This window comes from Chroicocephalus ridibundus, chromosome 3 (assembly GCF_963924245.1).
Source record: "Chroicocephalus ridibundus chromosome 3, bChrRid1.1, whole genome shotgun sequence".
In the NCBI taxonomy this organism is placed as follows: domain Eukaryota; kingdom Metazoa; phylum Chordata; class Aves; order Charadriiformes; family Laridae; genus Chroicocephalus; species Chroicocephalus ridibundus.
The window spans coordinates 10,084,193-10,100,337 of record NC_086286.1 but is presented as its reverse complement, the minus strand read 5'-3'; the positions used below and the strand labels follow the sequence as shown (position 1 = coordinate 10,100,337).

Sequence of the window (16,145 nt, the reverse complement as noted above, 5' to 3'; positions counted from 1 at the left end):
CTACCATCCTTGGGATTGTCGTACACCATATAAATAATATGCCCAGCCCCATTATAGCATCCATAATTCCCCCTTATTGCTTCTAAGGACCTCTCTGGCCATGCGCCGGGGCAGACCGCGCAACCCTGCCTGCAGCCAGCCATCTCTCATGCCCGTCTATGCTGAGTTTGACCAGAGGAGAGGTTGACCATCCTAGAACCTGCCAGAAACACGAGAAAACACGCTGGAAACAGTGAGCTTTGTTGCAATATGAAAATCAGATGCAAAGCTCGGTGGGTATTTTTAGCTGTTTAAGGCTGAACAGGTGTTTGAAAGGTCAGATGCGAGTCATTGGAAAAAAAAAAATAAAATATATATAGAGAGAGCGAGCGCCTGGCAGCATGGCGTTGGCGCTCCTGTGGCACTGGATGGCCATGGTGTGGCAGCTGTCGGCTGTTCGGCTCTGCTAAAGCTGAAATGTTCAGCCCACATCTGATGGGTGCTTTGGCTTGTGTGCCCCCACCCGCCGGCCCCGACTGCCCCCCAGCAATTGCAACAGACAATGTTAGCACCCAACCACAGATCTCATCGTTGGCTTTGGTTGCTCGTCATTCCCAAGATAGGCAGGGATTAAGGGATGTGAGAACATCCTGGGTTGGCTTGGAGCTGGTCTGGCTGGGCTGAGGTCTTCTGTGCCCTCAACAGTGCGTGCACAAGGCAGTCATGAGCGAGGGGGCGAGCGCAGGAAGGCTTCCTTCCAATGGATGCAGGCTCTGTGTCAGTGAGACCTTTGGGTGGCTTTTTCCGTGAGCCGATTTTTATTTTTCTTTTTCAAGGCATAAAGGAAGTTTGTCATCCTTAAAACAAAAATCACACGTGGTTTTAATTAGTTACTAAAGCAAAAATTTAAGACCACAGAAAGAAAGGAGGAGGACCCAGATGATGTGTCTTTGGTGGACCTGAGCCATGACCACCTTGGACTTATCCATGGCCAACCTGGACAATGGCCAACCTGAACCTCACCATGGCCAACCTGGGCCATGCCCACCTTCATCTTGGCCACGACCAACCTGGGCCATGACTACCTTTGCTCTTAGCCATGGATGCCAACCTGGACCATGCCCACCTGTGATCTTGGGCATGGCCAACCTGGGCCATGCCCACCTTTGGCTTGGCCATGGCCAACCTAGACCCGGAGATGGCCAAGCATGTGCCCAGAGATCCCACCAGCATTCTGCACCACTGCACGTTGCCAGCGGGGCAGTGTTTCTCTTCCCTGTTGTCTTGCCAAGGTCACCGAGTTCAGGCAGATGATGAGCTCCTTCCAACATGAGTCACGGCAAAGATAAATGGAGAGCACAGTGTGTGACAACTTGCCTGCATGGGCCAGTGGGCTCCCAAATGCCGATGGGACCAAAATGCCACGGGCAGAGCAGGGCCGGCAGATGCCAGAGCCTCGTCTGGGCAATAAAGCCTTTTTTTTTTTTTGAGTTAAAGAAGCCCCCAAAATAGCACCTGAAACCAATAAACTTCCCTTTCAGGAACTTCTGTAATTTGAAACACACACAAGAACAAAAAAAATATCCAGAATTTTTTTTTTTTTTAAGTTGTTTGTCAAGTAGGACTTTTGGGTTTGTTTTTCAATACATTTCAGCTGGTGGGTGCAAGGAGCGATCGGCACAGTGGCACCCGGCCCAGGCTGCGGCTTCCTGGGGACTTCTCAGTCTGCTTTTCCCCCCCAAATTCTTCCTGCCTTTCAGCCTTTCCAGCTGACGCACAGTCCCACTGTGTTGCGTCATGCAACCCAAACCCCAGCCGCCCAGCTGATATTTCGGAAGAAAGCGGCTAAAAATATCCCCCTGCCCTGCGCCTGGTGCACAGGGTGGGCTGGTCACCTTTGAGCAAAAGGGAAAAAAAAAATAAATAATAAAAATCAAACACGGACCCGGCAACCATTGCTTAACAGCTCGCTTTGTGTCTGCGGCATCACCGCAGACCTTTGAAATGGAAATTAATTGGGATGCCAGGCAAGGAGGGGGGAAAGCAGCATCAGCCCAGGGATGCAGGCGCTCAGCATCTCATAAAATATAGGATGTTTCTGCAGGTCCCGCCTTCCCCCTGCTGCCCCATTTTTGGCACACAACGCTCTCCTTCCACCTGTGACAACCGTATTGATCCTCTTACTTGCCTTCAAAACAACTTATCGGGGTCTTCCCTGGTCCAAGGGGAGCGACGCAAGCCATCCCTGCGTGCCCTAGCTGGCCCGGCTCAAGCCCAGGCTCCTTCCTGCCACCCCCACCCCCCCCCCACTTAATTTAGGAACCTAAATTACCTACACCTATTACCTACAGGGAAATAAAAGCAAGAGAAGTGGAGGGGTAGGCAGGGCTGGAAGCATCCCCTCCCTCCTCCCCCAGGCACGCGGCCGGCAGAAGGGGTGCAGAAATGGGATGGAGAGTCAAGGCAGAAGGAAGGTGGGAGGTCAGTTTTTAGGAGCCGGTTTTGATTCAACTTTAAAATAACGAAATACAAAAGAATAACATAGAATGATTAAAGTGAAAAATAATAAGTTAATACACAAATAATAAAATAAACCCCCCTCTTGCCCCAACCTTGGTGCAATACCTATGAGAAGTGACTGGGGACAGGGAGTGCCCTGATGGAGCAGGAAGGGGCCCAGCAGTTGGTTTTGAGCCCATTGATGCAGTCCATGTCTGCAGAGCTCCATAAATGGGGGGAAAAAAAAAACCAAACAAAAACAAAAACCCCAAAGGCAACCAAAACCCAAACCAGGCCCAGCCGGGGTGGCAGAAACGCTGCATTTGGATTTGGAAACACTCAAGACAACATTTTATAAACCAGTTTGTTTCACTGAACAGATGCAGTTTAGCATCCTGGGAACTTCAGAGCACCTTGGAGCAGAGGGAAACGCGGGATACACCCCCGCATCCTGGACCCAGGGGAGAACGGGTGATAAAACAGGGAGGAAGGGTGATAAAGCAGCAAACATCCCCTCCCCAGCCCTTCCTCAGTTGATCATCGAGCCCCCAAAGAAAACAGCATTCATAACAAATAGTTGAAAGTTTTTATTCATATAAAACTCATATTAAGAACATAAAAGATTGCATCTTAAAAAAAAAAAAAAAAGATCTGCAATTATTTACAGCAGTATTGCACAAGTAAAGTGGCAATTACCCTGTCCAAAATTCATCAGTGCAAAACACAAGTAAGCCAGGGAAATTGCAGTAAAAATGCTACATACGCTGGGTCCTGTGAAACGAGTTAGTGATTCATCAGCACATCCCTGTGCGCTGGGCGGTACCTGATGTTAAAGCTGGTCCAGGGAAAGTGGCTGAGATGGAGGAAAACGTGGCTTTAAAAGGAGGGTGGCAAAAAAAAAAAAAAAAATCAAAAATCACAGGGATGTAAAAGCCAAATTCCCACTGAATGTCACTAATGCTGAAGTCTCTGATGTGCCTAAATCACTACTGGAAAGTGGGACTTAGGCACTTTGAGGAAAAAAAAAAAATGATAAATTTCATTATCCAAACCATGTTGGCTGCACTGCCAGGAGAAGACAGTGCTTTGGAAGGTGATCCATCACTTATTGCAGGGGCAGGGAGGAGTGAAGGGGTAAACAAAATCTTTACAGGAACTTAAATAAGCAGAAAATAAATATACAACATTTCTACAAGTTACAGCATTATGGAACAGTAGAGTGCATTAATTACACGGGGTGGGGGGAAAGAATCTACAGTATTTACCAAGTTCAACTCTAAAAAAGTTTAGAAGTGTTTTTTTTTTTTTTTTTTTACTTATTTATAAGCTGTACAAAACTTACATGAGAGAAAGGAAAGGAAATACATTGCACACAGATATTTGGCTCAGATGATGAAAATAATATGGCGCCCTATTCTAATAAATATTTGGGTATTTACAGTTACGGAAAAGAGGAGAAGCTTTAACACGCTGTGGGAGATCGCCCGGGAATAAATCTGGTTTCCCCGCAACCAAGGAAAACTCTTCATCACATTCTTTTGTTAGAACAGAGACCACAGGTTATGCTTAAAATGAGCCACAGCAGTCAGCCAACACGGCTAAAATCATCGTAATCCCTATTTAAAAACATCATTCTTCTGGTTTAGATGCTTTTTGCTTGGCTTCCCCCCCCCCCCTCCAAACCTCACAACTCTACAGGGGCAAAACCTGCTTTTTTGGGGGATAGTTTTCCTATGTCTACCTTTTAGCCAGGAACACACCTCCTGTGGAGAAGTTCCAGGCAGATGGTGCCAATACTTGGATTTTTTTTTTTTTTTTCCCCTTAAAATCAATACAATTTTTGTCTCCATCGTTGGCTGGGGTGGCCTGGTGGGGAGGACAGAGTAAAGTGCTCAGCATTTCTTTGGCGTACTCCAAGGGACACATTCTGGGCAGTGCAGTGCCGGGATGCTGTAAGGCTGCGAGACCCGGAAGCACCATTTCATCCATCAAAGACAGATGAAACTCAAATGGGGGAAAAAAAAAAAAAAGCTCATTTGGTTTCCACCTCTGCTGCCAAATACTATTTTTTTTTTTTTTTTAAATTTTTTTTTAATCAACAGCCCTGCAATTCCAGCCTGCTGGGGTTTTCTATATAAACCCTACCAAAGAAAAAGCACAGCTACAGGGAGCCAAAACCAAGGGGATGAGGAGCAGGAACCTGCCCTGGCCAAGCTCACCAGGTATTTTAACCACTCAGTCTCCACCAGTGCAAAAGTTCTCGCAGCACATTCTCCAAAATACCTTTTCCAAACCATCCCCTGCTCCTACAGCTGAGGCCAACTCCTGCAACCGATGCTCATCTTGCAGGTCCAAAAAAAAAAAAGATTATAAAAAGTTTTAAAATAAAAATTTAAAATCGCTCCATAATCCTCCAGAGGAGGGCAACTGGAGGCATGCAGCCCTGCACCGACACCGCAGCTCTTCGCCTGCCCGGCAGGCGCAGCCAGCCAGTGCACAGAGGTCAGATTGTACAGTTTGTCCATCATTGAAAACACTCACGACCATACATGGCACTCAACAGCTTCTCCCTGCGTGCGTATTGCAGGAAAAAACCCTATCATGGGCTTGGGTTTGTTTTTTCTTGTCTTTATTTCCCCCCCCGCCCATGGTGCTGGTGAAACCAGAAATAAAACCGCAGCTTTTGGAAGTGGGTTTGAGGACCACCGGCACCAGCCAGAGGAAAGGGACAGGTCCGGAGGCAGGGAGGGGTACATTTGTGCATAGATACAGAGGTGGCCAGAGCAGCCACCCCCCCGAAAGCGCCCGCTGTGCAGCAGCCGCCCACCCGTGAGATGAACCGGAAACAATGGGGGGCCTCCGAGGAGACAGACCTGCTTCTTCCGACAAGCTCTCGGGGCTCCTCCAGCAAGGCTGTGGGGTCTCCAGGTGAAAGGGGAGATGCCCTGGGACAGCATCGAGCACCTGGTCAGATCTTCCCGGGGACCAGGGACAGGTTGGAAGGAGACATGGCAGTCCGTGGTGAGAGAGCCCCACGCAGCAAATCCCTGGGCAGATCCATAGCAGGTTGGCATCCTTTGGCGCCTCTTCCAGCTGCATCCCTGCACGCCAGCATCTGGGGTCTTCATGCCACTGGCCCTGTCCCGCTCATCCCCCTGCTCCAGACTGTCCTGTCCGAACACAGAGAGAATCCCAGGAAAAAAAAAATCCAGCACCTTAAAAACCTTCAACAGCAAGGTAGAAGCCACACCTTAAAACAGTTCCTGAAGTTACGCAGCAGGAGCTGTTGCGTCTGGGTGCAAAGCTGCAGTGTGCTGGGAACTGTTTCTACCTGCCTCCGAGAACGTTTTATTGCTGAATTACTCAGTCACCATCATTATATATTATATATAATATTATACAATATGTAAGCGTTTTCACACATTTTATAGAAAGAATTTCTAAAAAAAGGCAACCTGGTGGATTGGTTTTTTGTTTGGTTGGTTGGTTGTGATATTTTGGACCCTGGGAGTCTGACAGCTAAGTCTTGAAATTCAGAGTGTAGGAAAAAAAATTTAAAAAAAATAAAAAAAAAAAATCAGTCAGCAGGAAATAGGCTATTTGCATGATGCAAATGAAGGTGGATTTGGGGTAGCAATAGGTATTTACAGGTAAAAGAAGTGCTGATTGAAATCCCTCTGCCCTTCTTCCATCACTGCCATTTTTTTTTGTGGGCAAATGCCCAGGAGGCAACGGGAGAGGGGAAGGCTCCACGAGTCTCTGCAATAAGGTCTGCAAGGCAAACTAAGGCGGCTCTGCCCATCAGCTGGCTCAGGTTTTCCTTTTCCTCGCTGGAGGGTTTATCCCAGATGAGCCGACAGGTTTCCAGAAATGATGACACAAAAATTATTCCACTGCCATTGAATATTTTCTCTGAGACTCTATTGGAAAAGTGAAAAATAATAAAAGAGTTGAGAGAAACGCAGTAAACACCACTCTCTGACAAAATCCTGCATCGGAGATTCCCAGCAGGTCAGCGTGGAATGTCCACCCTCATCTGACGGCCCCCACCACACATCCTGGGGGAGAGGCAGGGTAGGAGCTGGTCAGCACAGGGAGCCCCGCGTCTGTCCGTCCTCCCTGGGATTTCCCAACGAGTAAGCAAGTTCCTGCACATTGGGATGCAGCCGGCGCTCACTGCATCCTCCAGATGAGACGGATGATGTAACGCAGGAGGCGCAAAATGACGATCTGGGGGTTTCCCACCTGGTTATCCAAGAAACCCTAAAATGAAAGGTGAGAAAAAAAAATAATAAAAGAAAAACAAACAAGACTGTGACTTTAATTTCCAGTGCAAAGCCCCTGTGCTACAAACACCCTGTGCGGTGCCACGCAAATAATTCAGAGGTGTGAAATCACGCATTTTATGAAGAATGAAAGTAAACTCCACAACCTTTCATGTTTTCCTTCAATAAAAAGCTTTACAATACTCAAATGGTTGAAGCTGCGTGCTCCCAGCCATGTTTGCCTTAAAGGTGACTGCCGCAGTGCCGGTCAACAGGGAGGTCACGTGCAAGTCCCTGTGCGTGGGCACAGGAGGCACATGATGCTGCCGGGGGGTTTGAAACATGGCAAAGGAGCAGTAAGCCCTGCTAGCAGAGTCAGGGTGGTTTAAAAACCACAGGGTGGGAAGGTTGAGAGGAAAAAAATAAAAATAATTTAAAAAAATAATAAGAATCCCTCAGCGGGGAGAGCAGCACCGGTCTCTGCACAGACAGGTCGCCCGCCTGCGGCAACGACGCATGGATTTTAGTTCAGATCACTCCAGGCGTAACCACCACCACCTCATTCACAAAACACGACAAGCCGCACATAGCAGCGGAACACTCCTCCCTGGAGCAAGGGATCGTAATAGCATACAACGAAAAGAGAGGGGAGCAAAGCCTTTTTTAGGGCGAAAGAACAGCCCAAACATCCCGCCCTCTCTATACCATCCCAAAGCAATCCAATTTGGGCTATATTTAGTGCAGTAAAATCGTGCCTGTGCATGCCCCGGAGAGGGAAATTACGCTGTTTACACTGATATGCAAACTGCCCTCCCCTCTACGGGGTGTAACACAGGCAGTCCTGCAGCAGGACGCTGTCGCCATGGAGAGACGATGCTCGAGCATCCCCTGGCAGGGCATGGGGTCCCCACACGAGTGGGATTTACTCACCCGGGAGCTGCCCCCCACCAGCACAACGCTAAGCCCACTGTACTGCCTGACTGCCAATGAAGCAGAGAGCAAGGAAAAAATAAACAAAAAAACCCGAACAGGCTTAGAGAAGGATGGAAGAGCAATGCCAAAATTAAGTTTTCTACGTATAAAAAAAAATAAAAATTAAGGAGTTGAAACAAGACATTTTCCACCTCTGCGGGCAGCTCGGGTGTGGGCAGCAAGCTTGGGGCACGCGACTTTGGCCAAGCGATGCACCCTCTGCCAACAAAAGCCTTGGCGTGGAGCTGGTCTCTATGGCTGGAGAGTCCTATGGCCACCTCTGCTCGCTGGATCCACAAGCTTTGTCAGGGCAAAGCGGGGCTGGATGGCAAGTTGTCCGATTCCCCATTTTCTTGACCAACAGATGGTCCCCAGGGTGTGATGTGCAGGGCGAACTGATGGGGAACATGATGGAGAACAGGAGGCTCCGACCCGTCCGACAGCTCCGACCTGCCCGGCAAGTGCCGTTTTGGCAGGGCTCTCAGTTCCCCATTTCTAACCTCGCTCTTAAAGGGCAAACCCCAGCGAGCAGCAGAGCCAGGCGTGCCGGTAAAGCATCCTACCTACCCCTCCTGCCGAAGGGCTCCAGCTCTGCAGAGACCACCATTCCTCCACAGCAGCCAGACCGCTTGCAGAAAGAAAAGACACCTTTCTACAAAGCAGCACATCAGGGACAATAATTCTACTGCAATTGCTTAAGTGCTCTGAAAATCCCCTTGTTTCTGGCTAGGTACAACTAGTGAGAATTTGTCAGACACTAATTAAGCCAGGTACAAAGTGTTTTTGGGTCACACATGACAGCCTCTGCTCATGTCACCTGGCAAGGAGGACGTGGTCCTCTGCGTTTCAGTTCTTTCGCCTGGGCAGAAAGGTGGAAGCTCAGCCGTGGTGCTGGAAACCACCTTGTGCAAACCTGTGCGATTTGACCAGGCCACCTGTGTCCCATACTGCTCACACTCACCCTCTCGGACGCCTGGGGAAAATCTTTTCCCACCCCTTCTCAGCCCCCCATTAAATTCACGCCCTCTTATGCTGCCCACCAGGCAGTATGCACTGTGGTTTTGTACGGGGCAGTGCGACGTGCCTGGCACAGATTTCCAGTGTGCGAGGTCCCACCAGGGGCAGCACTGAGGGAGCTGCTCCCCACGAGATCAGGCCGGGAGGACATTCCTGCTCATCACAAACCAGTTCCCAGAAGGCACTCAAAGGGCTTGCCTGCACTCCAAGTGGCAGCAAAGAGAAGGGATGGCATGGCACTCCGTGCTTCTGCCAGCCCTTCTGGATCAGCTCACCACTACCAGGTGCCTTCAGCTTTCTGAACACTGGTAGGATTAGCTTAGTCCCTACCTTTCACTGAAAAAATGTCCTTTAAACAAACAAACCAACCAAAAAAAAAAGCAGGTATTTCGCATCACAAGGGATCAGTCTGGATGGGTGAGGTCAGAAGATACATGTTCTGGATTCAGGATAAAACACAGCTTATCTCCAGTTTGTTGCGGGTAAGGAAAGCCGCCAGAGCGTTGGGAAAGAAAATGGAGACAATGAAGAAGTCTCCAGCAAGACAAGGCAAAGAGCTGTGCAGAAGAAACCAGACCACAGCAGCCTGGCAACTGTTTCGGGGGAGAGACCCTGCCTACAGGCATCTGCAAAACGGACCCTGGGAGCGGCAAGGAAACACGCTGCAGGAGTGACTCATCAGCTGGGGAAGACGGATAAAGATCCGGACAGTCAGCACTTCGTCACCAACGTTGCTACCTAACGTGCTTCTGACTCTTCTTCCCACAGACAAGCACAAGTGCGAGCTGATGGATCAGAAGCCACATGCACGGACATGCAGTCATCAAGAACATTTGGCTAACGATGCTCTTCTGAAAACTACTGTTACTTCATCTCTCTGGGTTGGTTTGTTTTGGGTTTTTTTTTGGTTGGGTGTTTTTTTTTTTTTTGCATTAGTGCCACCTATTTTTCTTGCAACACTCAAAGGTGAGAGAGTTTACAGCCTTATAAATACACAAGTTTCAAAACAGTTCTGGCTGATTCTTTTGTAAGAAAAAAAAGTCATCAGACCAAGTAATTCCCTGTTTCTTATTTGCAACTACACTTCCATGCATGCAATCCTTGTCAGCAGGAACGTGGGAGCTGGGCACAGAAACCCACTACGTTCACTCCCTGCCCATTTTTCTAAAAACGCTCTAGTGGGCATCTGACTGCTCCCCAGCTACCAGCTGGGCACCGCTTCCAGAGAGGTTCTTCCCAACACCACCCCAAAAATACCCCAACACACACAGACTTTCTCTGCCTCTTACTTTTTAGAAGTTTCTTCCTCATTACTGTCAGGTCCAGTCCCAATCCAGCAACACGCTTTATGGGCCCTGGGTGCTACAAAAGATACTGCGAACTTCGTACCTGAAAACCTCAAGTCCCAGTTGAAAGGTTATTTTTAATTGATTTAATGACGCTGCAGCAGCAGACGACTCGCTGGCGCAGGCAGCACACCCCTGCGTCCAGGCAAACACAGCCACCCGCGCATCCTTTTCTACATTTGAGTGAACGAAACATTCACCGCAGAACTAGTTTCCAGAGATGATTAAGCTTTTCCCTTTTAGAGACCGTGCATAAAGAAATGGAAAGTAAAAAGATGAAAGTTACCCTTCTTGGACAATAGGAGGCATTGAACTCATCTCCGATTCGCCGCAGCTCCTGTGCAATCCAGATTTCAGGCTGTACGTCTTCTGCTAGCGAGTGAGACTGCCACCGGGAAGCTGCACGGAATAAGAAAACGGAGCAGTTGAAATACAGGAACAACAAAAAATAAATACTCTATTCAACTTGGCAAGAGTCAATAGACTAGTACTATTTTTTTTATTGTTACTATTTTTTAAGTTTTTTAAATACAGTCCATAGGAGTTATGCAGACGCCAGGCTGCTTAGGGCCTGCACACGCTATGCAGTGCAAATGGGACTTGTTGCTTAAGATGTGTATTGCAGGAGAGGCTTTTATTCCTTATTATTTTTACATTATTAGGCTTTTATTCGTTCATTTTTTAATTATAGGCTTCCCTTAGGAGCACCTCCTCTGGCATATCCAAGCCTTGGTCCACTCTTAAATAGGGAGGAATGCCGAGATGCTACTCTCCAATTTCTTTCCCTAGCAAAACCTTCTGTTCCCCCTCTTTCTAAACAATTTTCTTTTCTTGCAGGCATAGCAGCAATTGCTTCTCTAACCTTAAAAAAACCTCTGTCTGGACAGTTAAACTGAATTCTCACATTTCTTCCCCAAACAGTTCTGAAGTGCTCAATGAGAAAAGGAAAATGATCGGTTTTGTCGTACTGAGAAGAAAGCCACAATTGGATTTGTACGCCGAGAAATGATGCTTCCAGCAATGTGAGGGACTTTCCATCTGCAGGAGGGAACTGGGGCGCTCACCTCTCAAACAGCATCTTCTTGCACTTCAGCAGAAAACAAACCCAATGCAAGAAAACAGTGCTGGCTTATAAAAGAAAAAAAAGAGCTAGTGCACCGATTATACTCTACTATAGATAGCTAGTTTAGTCTCCATTTTAAGAGGTCATCAGACATGTGATAAAGCCACCGTACAATCCCCTAAACAGCTGGGGGAGAAAGGAGCAGCCTGTGACCCACGCAGGACCCTGTGTGGTACCTGCACCACCTCTCTCCCTTCCTGCAAACCCAAGTGTAGGATCCGAGCACGAATCAGAGCCTTAAGGGGAAAAAAAAACCAACAACCAAAACAACAACCCAAACAAAAAAACCAAAACAACCCCACACAAAACAAAACAGAGCATTTTGGCACAACAGCTTAGAAGGAATCACAAGGGAATAGACATAGCTTCCAATCTCAAAATATTCAAAGGATTAGTGGGGCAGTAAAAAAAAAAAAAGTTTAAATAAAAGTCTGGCTCCAACCTGACTGGAAAATGTATTTCTGAGCCAAACTAGCACTTCTTGGCTCGAGGATCTGTTTTGTTTTCATGCTGTAGTAGCGCAGTAGTACCCGCCGCCTGCCCAGGGACGGCCCCGGCATATTTATTTTCCTCACTGGTGAATGAAACACAGCGGAGCCCTCGCGATACTCCACCCCAATGCTCCGGGAATGCAAACAGGATCTCAGCTGGGGCGGGGCGACCATCCAAAAATCCCACCACCGTCACCAGAGCCGGCCCCGGACTGCCTTCCCCAGCAAGAGATAATCTAGGAAAAAAAAAAAAAAGCCACCAAAAAAAAAAAAGGAGATAGGACAAAAGCATGCAAAGAGACCCAGGGATGCAGAGAAAACTGCATGGGAGAAAGGTACCGCTCCTTCTCCATCCTTTCCCCCTGCCCCAGCATTGCACCCAAGAGCTCATCCGCTCAAGATACGAAGGCTGGGGTTGGTGGCTGAGAGTGAAATTGGGCTGAGGTTTTCAGAAAGGACTTTCTGTGGCGCTGCTAAACAGTGGTGTCAAAAGGGTCCAGTCATAACCGGTCCCAAAACCAGTCAGAAGTGCTTTCGGGGGGCCCCCCAGTCATACCACAAGCTGGCGCCCGCCACTGATGGCGAGACAGCTGCCGTGGGGATGGGGACAAACCGAGAGGCACCCCCGGGATGACTGCGTCTCTCTCTAGCCCAGAAGATGCTAGAGACGGGGACTGCCACGGTGGTGCTGCAATCTTGCTTAGAAGTAAAAAAAAAACAACAATGAAAACAAACAAACAAAAAACCCCCCAAAAAACCCCAAACCAACCCCGAATTGCACCTCCACCTCCCAGGCTTGGTGACCCAAACCCCCCAGAGAAAACTTCCTTGGAGGATGGCTTCAGATGAACTGCACACGAAGCTCAGGGAGAGAACAGCAGCAGCTCCAAAACGAGCGCAACAGGACCAACGCCGACAGCTTCTTAGCTCAAGGTTTCCCCCTTAAATTCACCTACTACACCCAGAGGATCTACCTTTGCAGGCTATGAGAGGTTCATGCTGCTTCTCTCCCCTCTTCCACAGTGCAGAGAAACAGACCAGGATCAAAACAGCACCGTGAAAACCCATTTACAGGGCACTTGCATGCACCTGCTCCAAATACATCCCCAAAACGCGCATGCAAAGCCTGAACTCCTGTGCCTTTAGACAGAGCTGCTCTTTGAACAAAAAACACAACAAAAGAAAATTATCAGCTCCTGCTAAGAGCCAAAGACTTGAAGTACCAGTCTAAAATTCACACAACCCTAACAAAGGGTGGGCTTCTTGTCTTGGGTGACCTCATGGCAAGCACTCCCAGCAGGGCAACCACCACCCCTGCCATACTCTTCTGCAAAAAGCAGGCTCATCTTTTTTCCTCCGTATCTTCCCTGACACGGCCAAATAAACTCATCCCTGCTCCTCTCCTACTCATCTCCAAACGCATCTTCCCAGATATGCTGAGCCAGCACTGCAACCCTTCCTACTCCCCATCCAAGAGCATCCCCTCAGCACTTTCATCTCATTTCCCCCCCCAAAAAAAACCAAAACAAAACAACATGAGTTTGGAGGCATCTGTACCCTCTTGCACTGCCAGAGAAGTGAGACCGCTCAAAAGCATTGCCCTATGCCAGGAACAAGTCTTCCTCCAGCAATTAGCGCTCACTCGCACACCACCAAAGGCACCCCGTAATTCCCCAGGGCCACCTCCACCTTTTTTGTCTACCAGGGGCACTTTCAGCACTTTATTATTATTTGGGACATCATTACCAGAAACTTCGGGGAAGGTTTTATAATATTTAGAAGAGGCAGCTTCAGGGCAGAGCATGAGCTTGCTTTGCTCAACCAGCCTCGGAAACAGTCCAGCGCTGCCCACGGGAGAGGCTGAGAGCACCTATCACACACAAACTGCTCTTGCTTACAGGAAACGCCTGTTTATTATTATTATTATTATAGACCACATGCTTATGCTTCCTAGAGAAGCTCTCCATCTCTCTGCCCGCAGTCAGTGCCTTACGAGATAAAAATCAGCACATAAAAACACAAGAAAAAAATTATACCCTTTGCTTCCTTGCAGAGGGACTGACCCGTTTCCGTGCGGAAAACTTAATGGCACACATCCGGCGGGACACAGCCAAGGCAAGGGGACCGAGGAAGAGGTGTGCAGAGCAAACCCACAGCCCTTTGTCGAGGCAAGCTGCATATAAATGACAGCCTGGGAGCTGCAGTCCCTGACCAGGGATAAAACAGCTCCGCACTCCCAGCTTAATCGTGCTTGAGAGGAGCCAAGGGTCCCATTTAAATTGCTCGAGTATTTTCCATTTGCTTATAGTTGTTTAGGATGATGCCCCTAGCAACAATAACAGAACAAAGGCTCCAGTAAAACCAGCATTTCAACAGCTTTTCTATGGCAATGAAAAAGCAGGAGCTCAGAAAAATCAGGGAAAACTTCAATTTCTTCCTGGAGCACCAAAAAAAAAAAAAAGTCACTTGCCGCTAAAACCTTGGCTACAGCTCTCCCTGCTGAGGAACCCCAGCATCCTTGCCTGTGCCACGTGTGTTTGCGCTATGCAAGGTTGTGAAACTTGCATTAAGCTGTAATTACTGCAATAATGTCAGAAAATCTTTCCTAAGGGCATATTACAGTAAGTCCTCTGCAGCTGTAACCACAGCCATTAACCAGGGAGGAAAAAAAAACAACAAAAAAAAAGATGTTTTGATCATGTAAAGCTTGGAGTTGGGTGTTTGTTATCCCCCAAGGAGGGCTACCGATGTGGTACCTGTCTCGCTCCCACCTTTCCCAGTTTCAGATGGCGGAAGTTAAAAAGGTTTCCTCCAATTAACGGGAATTAATCACGAGAGGGGAAAAGCATCACTGGATGGCTTAAGCAGCTCCAGCAGGCATGTTTTCCCCACCACTAGAGGCTTCAACCCAGCCTTACCTGGTAAGCCACATGTAAACACACGCCCGCCTGCCGCCATGCTGCTTTAAAGCACCAATTTCAGGTTTCACCAAAACAAGCGGGAGTTTTGTGACCCTAGCACCTATGACACCGCATAGCTTGTTTAGAAAGAAACGGGAGGAAAAAAAACGAGTGACAAGTCACTTACCTCGCAGCACCACAGAAACCCTGGCAAAAAGCAGCACGTAAAGCCTCGCAAGAAGCAAGCCCTGACTAGGAAGCTGGATTAAACAACTTTATCCCCTCCTCCCCAGGCAGGGACTGACCCATCCCGGAAAAGAATACAAGTAATAATAATTTAAAAAAAGTGCTGGACAAGCAGGTGTTCCCCAGCAGCACGTTTGCTCAGCGGGCCCAGCCAGCTTGCAAAAATCCCACACCCTGGCTGGCTAGGCGAGCATCCAGCCCACCGCCAGCCCTCAATCGGCTGGGCTGCCCGCCGCCAGCCCCCCGTACACCCCCTGCCTTGCCCTGGCGGGGGCTCAAGGCCTTTCGCGACCGTCCGGCGGGCGCTCAGGCAGGGCGGCAGCGGGGCAGGGTGCCCCTCCAGCATGGCAGCAGGGCACTCGATTGCGGACGGCATCCCAAAAAAAACAAGACGGCGGGATGGAGGAGGTGTTGCTGCAGGTGCACAGCTACAAAAAGCTGCATTCTGCATCTTTGGAAGGGGAAACGTACATGGTGAGGAGGGGAAAGGCGTTGCTCATGAAGAAGGATGATGATGGGAGCCCGGCGGGACGGTTTCATGCCCTCCGATAGCCCCCTCACCCCAGGCATCTTACCCATGGCGCTGAGGCAGTGGCTGAGGGCCTGGCAGGGCGGGCTGGGGGTCTGCGTGGCCTTGTCGCAGCTGAGGGGTGCGGGGCTGCGCTCGGCGTCGAAGGAGAAGTACCCGCTGGAGGAGCGCGACAGCAGCGGCGATCTCCGCACGAAGATGAAGAGGGGTGAGCGGGTGGCGAAGGGCCCGGGGCTGGCGGGCGGGCCCCGCGGCGGAGGCCCCGCCGTGGCGGCGGCGGCGGAGCCGGGCAAGGCGGCGGGAGCGCCGGGGCGCAGCTGCGCGGCCGGGCCCGGCCCCTCCGCCGCCGCCGGCGGCAGCCGCCCGCCCTCGCCGTCGCGTTGCGCCTTCACTTCAGGGGGCTGCTTGGCCATCGGGGCTGCCTGCGGGCGGAGCGGGACGGCGTGAGGCAAGGGACGGCGTGAGGCAAGGAGGAGCGGAGCCGCCGCCGCCGCCGGCGGCCCCGGCCCGGCCCCTCCCGCCCCCCCGCCCGGCCCCATTGTTCTGCCGAAAGTGCTGAGGCGGCAGCTCCGCGCCGCACCGCGCCGCCCCCCGCCGCCGCCGTTCCCGCCGCCACCGCCCCCCGCCTCGCCTCACCCGCGCACACACCCCCTCTCCTCCTCCTCTCTTCACGGTACTCCCCGGCAGCAGCGGCGGAGCGGGGCGCCCGGCCGCGGGCTGGCGGCGGTGTGCGCGGCGGGCCTGCCCCGGCGCTGCCCCGGGCCCTGCACCGCCTCCG

General features: G+C 50.1%; 1 protein-coding gene and 1 long non-coding RNA gene across 5 annotated transcripts in view; one reads left to right on the top strand and one right to left on the bottom strand.

The window, feature by feature from the left end:
• LOC134512515 (uncharacterized) overlaps positions 1-11,912 on the top strand; it is a 26,080-nt gene extending 14,168 nt beyond the window's left edge. For 2 of the 3 annotated variants that reach the window (XR_010070143.1, XR_010070144.1), the window contains exon 4: positions 4,581-4,783. This is a non-coding gene — a long non-coding RNA (uncharacterized LOC134512515). Of the gene's footprint in view, positions 1-4,580; positions 4,784-10,999 lie in introns of those variants that run through there. The other variant, XR_010070145.1, reaches the window with a different exon arrangement.
• On the bottom strand, positions 6,589-16,145 carry BCL2L11 (BCL2 like 11). 2 transcript variants are annotated; one of them, XM_063327922.1, is made up of 4 exons: positions 16,004-16,145; positions 15,414-15,789; positions 10,365-10,477; positions 6,589-6,741 (listed from the first exon to the last, which is right to left on the bottom strand). In XM_063327922.1, exons 2-4 carry the CDS (start codon positions 15,778-15,780, stop codon positions 6,652-6,654), a joined length of 570 nt encoding a protein of 189 aa, XP_063183992.1. In that variant the 5' UTR covers positions 15,781-15,789; positions 16,004-16,145; the 3' UTR covers positions 6,589-6,651. The 2 variants fall into 2 exon arrangements, with proteins under 2 accessions (XP_063183992.1, XP_063183991.1); XM_063327921.1 differs by having other exon boundaries at positions 16,016-16,145.